The sequence below is a fragment of the Poecile atricapillus genome, chromosome 29 (assembly GCF_030490865.1).
Source record: "Poecile atricapillus isolate bPoeAtr1 chromosome 29, bPoeAtr1.hap1, whole genome shotgun sequence".
NCBI lineage: Eukaryota > Metazoa > Chordata > Aves > Passeriformes > Paridae > Poecile > Poecile atricapillus.
Window position 1 is genome coordinate 3,263,310 of NC_081277.1, and position 13,005 is coordinate 3,276,314.

The following is a 13,005-nucleotide window of genomic DNA, read 5'->3' on the forward strand; positions in this document are numbered from 1 at the left end:
TGAACTGCTCTGAGGGATGCAGGAGCTTCCCCCAAGCCCTGCCCCTGCTGCCTGGCCCCCCAAGGAGTCAGGATTGCCTGCAGAGTGAGTGCTGTCTGCTGCTTTATCCTGTGACTAAAGCCTTCAGTTCTATTTAAAGCTGCTCAGGTTGGCTGAGTAACCAGGAGGGATGATTTACCCCCTTCTTTCCTCACAAGGCTTGGATTTAATTTCCTGCAGCCTAAAGAAGCCTGGATGGGTATGCCAATGACATCACTTTCCATCTGGGTGTTTGGTGTGAGAAGAGCTGATTCCCAGCAAACAGGTTGGTGTTTGTGCATCAGCTCAGGAGTATTTTGGTCCCATGATTCCTGTTAAGGGAGTTGGTGAGGAGGACTGATCTTCAAGGCTGTTTGTGGAAGCAGCTCAAGCCATTTGGAATAAATCTTTCTCTCCCAGCTCCATCAGAGGGGATAATCCTGAAGGAAGATGCATCGACCCAGCAGTGTGGCTGCACATTGCTTCCCCCCCAGAAAAGAACTGGATGTCGTGGTGCAGCTGTATCCTGAGAGCCAGGGAAGCCTCTCTTCCCTTTTCCAGATAAAACACTAAAGGCATGTGCCCCACAAAGGTGGAGCATCAACAGCAACACCTTCTTGCTACACTCAGTGTCCTGAGAGCAGCAGCTGCAAGGGGCGTTGGGATGAGGGACCACACACTTGGATCACAGAAAGCCATAAAACACAACTTGGCTGGGGTGGATGTTACCCTGCCTGCAAAAGGTGCTGGGATTGTCCCAGATCCACAGGGCTCACTTCACTCAGCCTCCTGAGCGAGCCAGAACACACAGTTTTCATCCAAAATGCCTTTTCTCCTTATAAGGAGAATTTGGGGTATAAATGGTGCCCCATTCTCTGTTCCTTTATTGAAATGACTCGAGTTAAATGCTGTGCAGTAACCGAGGAGGGCCACACACACTGGGCTTGCCCTCCCAAACAACAGAGGAAACAGAACCGAAGACTATGCAAGGCAAAAACAGACCAGGATTGATTTGCTGAATGGAAAAGAACGGACGTTATTTAAAGCCAGATGTTCCCAGTGGCTTTTGTATGGAGGAGATTCCCTGCAGACTCCATGGCTGGCAGATCTGGGACCCGAGAACATCACTCCCTGCAGAACAATACCCCCAGTGTGCTGGACCACAAGAGGCCTCCCGTTAATAGCCAGCGTGTGTTTGGCCTTGTCTGGATTTCAGAGCCCTGTTTGTGGCCAGTGATGTCAGGGAGCCTCTTCCTCTGCTCCTGGGAGCTCTCTGGCAAAGGCTGTTCCTGCACCTCCTGTGTCAGCAGGGTCCTGGGAGCAGCATGGAGCCCATTCATCATCATCCTGCCCCAGCTAGCAGGCTCTTGCCCAGCTCTCGAGACCCCAGAGGTGTAACAGCAGCTCTGGCAACACAGTGAAAGTAATATTCTGTCTTTTCACTGGGCATGGTGAGGTGTGAGACCCTGCTGAGCAGCTCTGCTTTTCCCTCTGCCCATCCTTCCTGACTGAAGCATTTAGGGCTGGCATCTCAGCCGCCCACATCTTTGGCAGGCAGATCCAAACCCATGGAGTGCCTGGGCTGGGGAGGCAGGTGGGTGGGCACAGAGCAGGTTTTGGCGAGGTTGCATTTGGTGAGCAGATCCCTGGGACTGCCAGCTCGTGCTGCTTTTGAAGTTGCAGCATCTGCTTGGAGTGCAGATGGTGCTGCTGCGTTCCAGCTTGCAGAGTATCCTGGCCTTAAGGATCTGCTGCTCCTTCATGTGGTTCCAAAAATGTTAATGAGGAGGAAGGATGCACTGGTGGTGAGCGCACTGGACAGTCAGGAGATGCAGTTCCATTTCCCAGTTCTGCCACAGATTTGCTGTGTGCCCTGGGGGGATCACAGAGTTCCCCTGAGCTGCATTTGTAAGCCAGGAGCTCTGATATTTCCCCTGTGATGGGCTTCCTTTGTATGCAGAAAATCTTTCCTGGCAGGAGTTTTCTCCCACCTGGTCTATGCAAAGACCCTGCTCCAAGAAACCTGGCCTTGTTAGGTCTTTAATTCACACTACTTTATAAAACCTCTTTCTTTCATTCTTTTTCTTGCACATCTCTTCTGGATCAGACTGAACCTCCTCATGTCCTTACAGTTGCCCTCTTCCACAAAGTTCTTGGCCCAGGATAAATAAATAATAAAGTGAATATAAACAATAAAATGAATCTTTACAGTAACCATTTCAAGGACAATCAATCAGTGCCAGCCTCTGCAGTTGTGTAAAGGATTGTGCAAATTTTTCTGCTCCCACCTTTGGTCAGTAGCAATATCTTCATTTAATGCTTCAGAGGAAGAACCAGGCAGACCTGCATGCGTTCTGCCAGGAAGCCAGGCTGGAAATGCACATTTCTTGGTGTTCACAGAGGGTTTGTGTCCCTGTCCCACAGGCACCGTGGTGTATGGGGAGCCCATCACAGCCAGCCTGGGCACCGATGGATCCCATTACTGGAGCAAGAACTGGGCAAAGGCAGCAGCTTTTGTTACATCCCCACCGCTGAGTCCTGACCCCACCACTCCTGATTTTCTCAACTCCCTGCTGTCCTGGTGAGTACAGCTCTGTGTGCAAACAACGTGTGATTCAGCAGGAGAAAATGGGTGATAAAATAAGGGATGTTGCTGCCAGCAAGCTAAAGCTGTTTTACCTTCAGGAGCATACCTGTGACAATAAAATACCTCAAATCCCTTTTGTTTTATTTCCAGTGGAGATCTCCAAGTGACTGGCAGCGCCCACTGCACCTTCAACACTGCTCAGAAAGCTGTTGGGAAGGACAACTTCACCCTGATCCCTGAAGGAACCAATGGCACCGAGGAGAGGATGTCCATCATCTGGGATAAGGCTGTGGTAGGTCACAGCTCTCAGGGGTTTACATCTCAGCTGGCCATTCAGAGGGGAAGGAGTTGCAGAATTGTGTTATTTTCTTGTCTCAGTCCTTCCACTCAGTGTTTTTACCCCCGTGGAGATGCTTGGGGATCTGCTGTACTGCCAGCTCCTTGCTGGCTCGTGCAGTGGCTCCTGTGCTGTCCCCACAGGTGACTGGCAAGATGGATGAGAACCAGTTCGTGGCTGTGACCAGCACAAACGCAGCCAAAATCTTCAACCTGTACCCGCGGAAGGGCCGCATCGCCGTGGGCTCCGACGCTGACCTGGTGATCTGGGATCCTGACAGCGTCAAGACAATCTCTGCCAAGACTCACAACATAGTAAGGATGTTCCCTACCATTCCCTGCTTCCTTTCCCCCTCTCTTCCTCAGTGCTGCTAGCAACAGGAGCTTGTGACAGCTCAGGGCTCATTTTCCCTGTGCCTGGAGCCCTCTCTGGTCTCACTCTGGAGCTCAGCTGTGTGAGCAGGATGAGTCCATCTGAAATCACACGGATTCCCCTGGAGCAGGGATTGTGTCTGCTCTTCCTGGGTCTTGGGTGCTTGGATCTGAGCATACAGAAAACTCTTTAAATCCTCTAAAATATCCAAAGGCCTCTTAGGACAACGTGTTGTTTATGACATCCAGGCTTGCCAGAGACTGGGAGCTGCCCCTTTTCACTGAAGTGTTAGCAGCTCATGGACACTTGTGGAAATCTGGCCCCACATCCAGGGTCTGAGTGGATTTACACCACCTACTGACCTGCCACATATGTGTGGAGTCAGGATTTTCCTGGAGCTCATCCCCACATTAGCTGGCAAAGGGCAGCACCCAAACCAACCAGACCTTCCCCTTAGCTCTTGTGCAGCTTTGTGGTGGCACTTCTAGGGACCCCTTTGCTGAATCCCATGCCTTACACCTGGCCCCTGCAGTGACCAAGCTGTCCCAGCCTGTGGGAATCTGCAGGATGGTTTCAGGGCAGGGGCCTGCTTGGAGTCTCCCCGTGACATTTGAGCCCTGTCTCAGAGAAAGCAGCCACTGTTTGCATTTGTTGACAACTTGTTTTGCTGCTGGCCATGAACCTATGGAATCTTTCCCTGGAAAAAACTGCTTGTTCTTTTTTCCTGTGAATGCTTTCATTCACTCAGGAGCTGAAGGAGCAAAATTTTCTTCCACACTTGGATCCCTGGGCACATTCACAAAGAAACTTCCTTTTTTTAAAAGGTTTGGTTCACTTCTCTGTGACTTAACTCTTCGTCAGAATTGGTCACAGATGGCCTGGCTGCATCCCGCCTCTGCTTAGGAATTCCAGGAGTCTGCTCACTTCAGTCACCTTGGAGGTGCTTCCAGACTCCTTCCAGTCTGCAGAGGAGTGACTTAAGAAGAGGGAACCCAGGGACTCACTGCTTTTGGGTGCCAGATTTCACAGTCTGAGCCTGTGCTTACGAACGGCTCAGAGAGCTGGAAGCATTGGGTGGATGCTTGAAAGTCATTGCTGTTTAGTGGCTGTTGTTTTTGGGAAATGAACTGGGCTCTTTCCATTTCCTGACACAGAACTCAGAGACTTTCTCTTTTGTGGATATGCCCCAGTGCAGTCAGGATTGGCTCCGTGATTGTGCCACGGATCTGGGCAAGGCAAAGGAGAACCAGCTCAATTCACAAGTGTTTTTGTCTGCTGAGAACTGCAGATCCCCTGAAACCCTGATGCTGTGTAAGAGGCCTCAGCACTCAGCTGTGGCCAAAGGCTGCATCACTGAGCTGTGCCAAGAGCAGGGAGGATGAAGGGCTCTCATTCCCAAGGGTTTGGAAAGATGAGCAATCACAGTTTGTTTACAAACACATCTCTGATCTCTCCCCACCATTGCTCCACCTGTTGTACCTGGTGTCACACCTGAAGGTGGAATGACATCATTCCTCCTACATCAGGAGGAATTTCCCCATGGAAAGGGTGGTCAGGCATTGGAAGGGGCTGCCCCTGGAGGTTTGGAGTCCCCATCCCTGGAGGGGTCCAAGGAAGGCAACCTGGACATGGCACTCGGTGCTCTAGGCCAGTGACAAGGTGGGAATCAGGCCCAGCTTGGACTCAGTGACCTCAGAGCTCTTTTCCAGCCCTGATGATCCTGAAATTCTGTATTTTTTTGGGTCTCACACTGCACAGTGTCATATGTTAGAGGAGAAACTGATACAAGTGATGCCCTTGGAGTCCAGGCATCCTGGTTTGGCCAAGCGGAAAACAAAAAGCCCCTTGACAGTCAGCCCCAGGGACACCCTCTGATTATGTGGCCTTGGATGATTGTTAGTTTTTGAAATGTTCGAGCAACTTACGGATATTTTCCAAGAATTCACACTGCTCTTGCCACTCACTGGCAAGGAAACATCAGGAGCTGGAGAGGGAGGTGGTGTTGTTCTTGGAAGCAGCCTAATCCATAAGCTCCTGACCCAGCCTCCTTCTTTGCCACCACAGTTTTTTTCAGGCTGGACCTGGTTCAGACTGGGTTTAACCGCTGGTCTGGCTAATTGCAAAGCTGCCCATACTTATAACACACTTCAAGGGCAAACTCCATCATTAACTCAGTAAAAAAGACCTGCATTTGACTCAGAGATGGTCACTAGAGTAACAGTCCCCAAATAACATGGTTGCAGTGCATTTAATTCCAGGATGTTTCACATTTGCAGTGATTTCTTTCAAACTTGCCTTTTTTCCACGGTGTGATGTTTCCAATCCTGTTAATCGAGGATGAGCAATCCCATTAGAATAAAATAAGATTGTCCTGGTCCCTGACCCATCAACCAAAATACTGGTTTGAAATACAGATTTCTCAGAATTACTATTTTCGGTAGAAAACTCACATAAAAGCTTTCTGTGGGTCCTAAATGTGCCCCCAGCTCAGCAGAGATAGGTGCCTAAATGTATTTAAACAGGGAGGCTCTGAGATAGTCTCACTTGAACTGGTTTTCCTCTTGCTCAGAGAAGCTGTGGCTGCTCCATCCCTGGAAGTGTCCAAGGCCAGGTTGGACAGGAGCAGCCTGGGAGGTGTCACTGCCCATGGCAGGGGATGGAATGGCATGAACTTTAAGATCCCTCACAGCCCAAACCATTTTGGGATTCTTTATCCACCTCATTTCAATGGAAATTTTGGCAATGGAAATTTTGCATTAATAAACCCCTAAACTTAGACTGATAATTAAGAGCAGCCTTTATTAAATCACAGCAAACAGAGCTCAGGTAAACACTGTTGAGTTTGCTTCCATCTGTCCTTCAAACTTTGGCAATTAGCATGGCCGGTGATTGCTAATTAAAGCCCAGCAGGCTCTGCTGGGTGAATATGTTTACCTCACGTGCTGGTTTTGCTCCCTGCAGTCTCTGGAGTACAATATCTTCGAGGGCATGGAGTGCCGTGGCTCTCCCCTGGTGGTGATCAGCCAGGGCAAGATCGTGCTGGAGGATGGGAATCTGCACGTCACCGAGGGCTCTGGGAGGTACATCCCCAGGAAACCCTTCCCTGACTTCGTTTACAAGCGCATCAAAGCCCGGAGCAGGGTGAGTGGCAGTGCTTGGCTGCACATTTGTTCTGTCCCTCTGACAGCCCGAGGTAAAGCGGCTGGAAAACAGATGCTGTCGCCTGGCTCAGGCCACGCTGCTGTTCCCTGCATGGGAGCCACGTTTGTCTCGTTCCTCTTTCATTTTTGCTGTTCACTCAGGTCATTGCAGGAATATGCTTTGGGTTGAGCTTGGGTTTTCTGCAGGTTTTATTTTTTGGGTTTTAATTTTTCTCTGTCTGAGGACAGCCGAACAGAGATTGTGTCCAGGAACCCTCCAATTTGGCCATGAGTCAAACTTCCCAGAACCCACCAGGTTTCTCCTGTCACAGAGGCCCCAGGAGAAGTTATCATTAGCATTTCTATATCAAAGCACTCAGCAGCAAATTAGAATTGTAATTTATTGTTACAGATAGGTTATGCTGCTTTCCCTTCTCCCCGATACAATCAGATGCTCTTGTCTGGTGACTGGTGAGTCACAGGCACAGCCTACAGACTGCTTAAAAGGGACAATGTTCTATTTTTAAGAGGCTCAAATAGTTGAAAAGTGATTCTGTAAAATGCACCCATTCAAAACTGAACCTGTCTTTTGATACTCCTGAATTTGCCTGACAGGGGAGATGACACTGAACGCAGTTGCTGAGAATTGAAGAAGTTTATTTATAGATGAAATCATTTCTGAGGAGAAATTATTTTGCTGTTTGAAGTGTTGCCCTCTCCTGGACAACTCCTGAGCTGTGTTGGTTCTGCTGGCCACAAGTGATCCTCCCACTCCTTGCAAATCCTCTTTCTTTGGTTGTTCTTTTGAAGAAATTGCAAGTTGCCGAAATTCCAACCTGGCGTAATTTAGCCCCATGGAGAACAGATCCCTGATTTCTGCTGTGTCCTCCCACAGAAATACACATCTGACCTATAAATCCAATTGGGCAGCATCTCAACTGGAATAATTGCATTTATCCCCATCTGCAGCTCCAGGGCTGGCGATTGAAGCCAGCCTGGCTCCTCCGGGCTGCCCTGCCAGTCTCAGCACTGCTTGGCTTTTTGGGGATGAGTAATAAAGGTGCATTTGAGACCTGCCAGGAGCCTTTAATCCAGTGGCAGCTAGGCTGGGATCATGAAAGGACAGCACCTGTGGGGCAGGGGACAGACTGGCTGGAGCCACAGCACATTCCATGGCACAGACTGATTAGAAGGCTCCTCGTCCTGCACAAAAATCTGGAGGCAAAGCAGGAAGGTCCCCTGTTCCCAGCTGGGTGCCCTGGGGTTTTGGGGAGAGCAGAGCAGCCAGGGAGCCCTGGGGCACCCACAGACCCAGAGCCCCTCAGCTCTCCCTGGTGGAAGGTGTTGAGCTGCACAAACACTGCTTTGAGCTTGTAGGAAAATAGTGCAAATTGACCATGTTTGCTGCAAAACTGGCTGGGTTGGACAGAGACACAGACATCTTTTATATAGATATGGATATAAAATAGAAATAGATGTAAGAAGCAATACAGATATAAACATATAGATATATAAATCTGGATATAATATAGATGGAGATATAAAATAGATATAGATATAAACATTTAGATATAAGTATGGATATAATATAGAGATATGAAATATAGATATAAACAGCTATAAATATGATACAGAGATATAAACATATAGATATAAACATATAGATATAAATATGGAGATAATATATAGAGAGATATAAAACAGATATAAACATAAATGTGGATATAATCTATATAGAGATAAAATAGGTATATATATATAATACATGTACAGATAACGAACTAGGTATTAAATACAAATAGACATGATATAGGTATAATACAGATATAAATGTTACAGATACAAAGCTATAGGTAGATAGCTGTGGATATACAATAGATGTAAAGAAGATACAGATAAAATCTAGCTATAGATACAAAATAAATAGAGATGGGAGCAGCTCCCCAGGGATGAGCTGTGTTGAGCTGTGCTGGGCTGTGTTGGGCTGTGCTGGGCTGTGCTGGGCTGTGCTGGGCTGTGTTTTAAGGCTGTGTTTTAAGGCTGTCTGGGCTGTGTTTTAAGGCTGTGTTTTAAGGCTGTCTGGGCTGTGTTTTAAGGCTGTGTTGGGCTGTGTTGGGCTGTGTTTTAAGGCTGTTTTAAGGCTGTGTTTTAAGGCTGTGTTGGGCTGTGTTTTAAGGCTGTCTGGGCTGTGTTTTAAGGCTGTCTGGGCTGTGTTTTAAGGCTGTGCTGGGCTGTGTTGGGCTGTGTTTTAAGGCTGTGTTTTAAGGCTGTGTTTTAAGGCTGTCTGGGCTGTGTTTTAAGGCTGTGTTGGGCTGTGTTTTAAGGCTGTGTTGGGCTGTGTTTTAAGGCTGTGTTGGGCTGTGTTTTAAGGCTGTGTTTTAAGGCTGTGTTTTAAGGCTGTCTGGGCTGTGTTTTAAGGCTGTTCTGCCCTCTCTCCCTGCAGCTGGCTGAACTGCGGGGTGTGCCGCGAGGTCTCTACGATGGCCCGGTCTGCGAGGTGTCGGTGACACCCAAAACAGTCACACCAGCGTCCTCAGCCAAGACCTCTCCTGCCAAACAGCAGGCACCCCCCGTGAGGAACCTGCACCAGTCTGGGTTCAGCTTGTCTGGTAGGTGATTTTTGGGAAGGGTTTGTTGCTGGGTGGGTTTCATGTGCTGAAGTCGCGGCTGATTTGTGCTGCCATGCTCGGAGTTCATTCTGGGTAGGGCTGGAATGAGAGGGTTTAGCTGGGAGAGTTTCCCTTAAGGGAGGGAGAGGAATACAGGAGCTGCCCTAAATTCCTGCTTCTTCTCACAATGTCACGTGAGTGCTGAGCACTCCAGTGTTTTCTGGGCTCAGTCCTCAGCTGGGTGTCTGGAGCGGGCAGATGATGGAATCCTGGAATGGTTTGGGTTGGAAGAGACCTTAAAGCCCATCCAGCTCCACCCCCTGCCATGGGCAAGGACACCTCCCACTATCCCAGGCAGCTCCATCCTGGCCTTGGACACTTCCAGGGATGGAGCAGCCACAGCTCCTCTGGGAATTTCATCCCAGCCCCTCCCCACCCTCAAAGGGAGGAATTTCCTCCCAATATCCCATCTAACCCTGCCTTCCTTCAGCTTAAGACCTTTCAAAATGTGTTTAGAAGTGGGAATTTTCTGGTTTAAAGAGGTTATAGCAAAAAACCCTTTTTTTTAAGATGGCACGAACTTCAGGAGAACTTTGCCAGCTGAGACCAGCTGTGGGTCTGGGATGTGGAAGGTTTGATTTCTCAGCTGGTGTTGCAGTGCAAGAAGGGTGGACTGTAGAAAGGGATAGGAAGGCTGGCTAAGGGATAATCATTCATCCAGCTCTTACCTGTGCAGGGCTGGGTGCTCCAGGTGCTCAGGGCATAGATATTATTAATGCACAACAGGTTTCAGCAGAATTAAGGCAGTGGGGGCCGGTGAAGGCTTTTCCTTCAAATACAGAATCACAGAATGGTTTAGGCTGGAAAAGCCCTCTGAAAGCAAATCCAGCCATCAGGGCAGCACCAAAGTGTCACAGCCACGTGGATTTTAAATCCTGGCAGAGTTGGTGACCCCTCCTCTCTCTCCCACAGGGGCACAGATCGATGACAACATCCCACGCCGCACGACCCAGCGCATCGTGGCCCCGCCGGGCGGCCGTGCCAACATCACCAGCTTGGGCTAAGGACGGAGCCCTCCTGTGCCCGCCGGGTACACCTGGGGGGACCGGGGCACCTGGAGACCCTTCTTGATTCTTTTAGAGCCTGTGACAGTTACTGCGGGCACCCAGTGTGGGTGGGGGCTGAAGTAAAAGCACCTCTTTCAGTCCCCTCAGGTTCCCTCCTCATCTTCACCAACCCCTCGCACTTCCCTCCCCTCAGCCCCTTACACATTTAAAGAAATAAACCCTGTTTTGACACCTCTGACATGAAAGAGTAAATGTAAAGAGGGTATTTGAGATATGTGGTCTCTGTCCTATTCAGCATCTTTCTTTTAATAAAGGAAGGATAAAGTGAATTTCCCGGGAGCTGCCTTTAAGACACACACACACACACACACAAAAAAAAAAAAAAAAAAAGAAAAATAAATGTATAAGAAAATCTTTTTTTTTTATGTCAAGCAGTAGAGTAGTTTAAGGGTTTTCAACTGGATATTCTGTAGGGTTCTGTGTTCCAGTAGAATTAGCTAGGCAAGCATGGAGGGACAGGAATCTCAGCCTGCCTGTGGCCATTCACCACCAGCTCTGAGGTCACTAGATGCTTCCAGGAGAGAGGAACAGGACCCAGCAGTAGGAATGACAGAGAACATCACCCCAGCCAGCGGGTGAGCCAGAATCCTTGGGGACTTCCGTTCTCTTGAGTTGGTTTTTCCTTGGTTTCTTTTTTCTTCTGGATTTTGCTGCAAATTAAGTCCTTGAGGAAACTTTTTTTTTTTTTTTTTAATGTTTGTGTGTGTGTTTTTAATACGTTTGTATCATTGTGTTTACGAAGCCTTATCTGAGAACTGGGAACCTCCCTGTTCTTCCCGAACCTCATCCAAGTCACAGACTCCCACCAGTGTCACTGCCACCGCCACCCTGGTACTTCAGGTGTCCCTTAGTTGCATCTTCCAGCCATTTCTTGTCACGTAGCTGCAGTAAGGGCTTGGAGCAGGTCTGTAGGATCTTCAGTCCATCAGGTCTTGAGCTGGTGCAAACAGAGGAGCCGGACACCACGTGAGCTGCTGGGATGGAGTATCTGGAAGAGTTTGTAGCAGTTAGTTTTTCTTCTGTCCCTGAAGGTAGGTATGGACAGGCAGGGAGCTGTGGGCAAAGAGCAACGCCTTGCTTGAAAGGTTTCTGTAGCAGAAACCCCCTCCCTGGCCATCAAGGAGAGGTTATTTAAAGCTTTGAGGGCTTATCCTCAGCTCTCGAAGGGCAGGCAGGGAGGGTGTGCTGAGCACCTGTGGCAATTCCAGTCCAGGCCCAGCTGCTGTAACTGGGAGCTGGCTGGGTCCCCAGCAGCTGAGAATCTCTTGTACGAATGTCCCAGCTGCCCAGCCCAGCAGGAATCCTGCACATGGCAAGGCCTGGCTGTTCCCCAGCCAGCCTCACATGCCTGGGGCTTGGGGCACCAGCAGTGGTGCTTAAAGGGATGGAGGAGCCCCAGCTTCGGGGGGTGTCTGACCACCCCCTGGGATTGAAGGTCTGCTAGTCTGGCAATGGAGGCTGCTTGTTTTTGGGACATGGAGGATAAAGCTGCACCATCAGATCCCCAGTAAGGCGTAGCAGGAGGGCTCAGCAGTCCCAAGGACTTGTCTTAGCACAGAGAGCTTTTATCACCCCGGCCTTGCCTCCACTGTCTGCCTGCCCTGGCACTTGGCTGCATCTTCTGCTCCCTCTTCTCATTGTGCTTTGCCACCTCCATCAACCTTGTTTTTCCGTAGCTGTATTTTCTGAAATGGTGTTTACAGGTTCTTTTAGGAAAAAAAAAAACCCTATATATATATAAATATATATATATATATGAAGGCTTTCAAGAAATGAGTACCAAATTTGTTGTTGTGAAGTATCAACGCTGGGATTTGCAAAGTGTCTGGAAGCTACTTAGCCCCCCAAACCCTCCCAGCTGCAGCACCTCAATTCTTTAGGCCCCTTCGAACATGAAAGTTAAAACTTTGCCATATTCCTCCACGCATTTTGCATTTAGGTTCAACTCCTGGGTCTTTTAGTTTTGCATAAAGAGTTTGCACTTTGTTTGTTAAGTAATCCGTGAACTTAATATATATTGCAGCTATTTTCATTTTTTTTTTTAAATTTTTATTCTTTTTCTTTGTCACCTGTATGTTAAAATCAATTTGAACGAGTTGGGGAGAAAAAAAAAAAGAATTGTGGATCCGTTTCAATTCTACGAAACACTTGCGGCTCTTCAGTATTCACTTAAGTCTTCCTTTTTTTTTTCCTTCACTGACTCATGATAACTTGTTAAGTTTTAATTTGTTCTTGAAAAGGAAAGAAAAAAAAAAATCACAAAAAAAAAAAAAAGATTTTTGCAGGCTGTGTAAGCATGTTTTTTCTGTGAGAGCTCGTCCGCTTTGTGTCTGTTTAATGAATGTCATATGTAAATGCTTAAAAAAAAAAAAAAAGACGATGACTTAATTAATTAATTAATTAACCGCAGTGACTTGAAGCTCTAAAAATAATAAAAGAAAAAGTAGGATTTAATACTAGCTGGATTTAACCCTTGGATTTGTGATTGTGAACCATGAGTGGAGGAGCTGTAAGTGCTAAAGCTGATCATGTGTGTAGACAAAGAGGAGTACTGATATTTGACTATTGTCTCAATGGCAAAAACACCCCCCCCCCACCCCAACCCCAAGTCTTGTGTTTTATTCCTTAAGAACTCTGTGTTATATTACCATGGGAACTCCTAATAAAGACAAAATGTTGTTGTTTCAGTAGGTGCACCTGTGTCTCGAGGCGCTGCGTGTTGTGCGTCGCCGCGTTGGGGCCGCTGCCTCCAGCAGGGACACAGAGCCCTGAGAGCCGGGCTGGGCTGGAGAGGAGCTGGGGCAGAGCTGGGGAG

At 48.2% G+C, this 13,005-nt stretch overlaps 1 protein-coding gene across 2 annotated transcripts in view; it reads left to right on the plus strand.

Moving 5' to 3' along the window:
- The window catches only part of DPYSL2 (dihydropyrimidinase like 2), a 55,488-nt gene extending 42,611 nt beyond the window's left edge, over positions 1-12,877 (plus strand). For both annotated transcript variants that reach the window (XM_058859225.1, XM_058859223.1), the window contains exons 9-14: positions 2,443-2,599; positions 2,756-2,897; positions 3,086-3,256; positions 6,276-6,455; positions 8,898-9,063; positions 10,036-12,877. In XM_058859225.1, coding sequence (XP_058715208.1) covers positions 2,443-2,599; positions 2,756-2,897; positions 3,086-3,256; positions 6,276-6,455; positions 8,898-9,063; positions 10,036-10,127 — 908 coding nt within the window. In that variant the 3' untranslated portion in view covers positions 10,128-12,877. The remainder of the gene's footprint in view (positions 1-2,442; positions 2,600-2,755; positions 2,898-3,085; positions 3,257-6,275; positions 6,456-8,897; positions 9,064-10,035) is intronic.
- Positions 12,878-13,005: the final 128 nt, after the last annotated feature.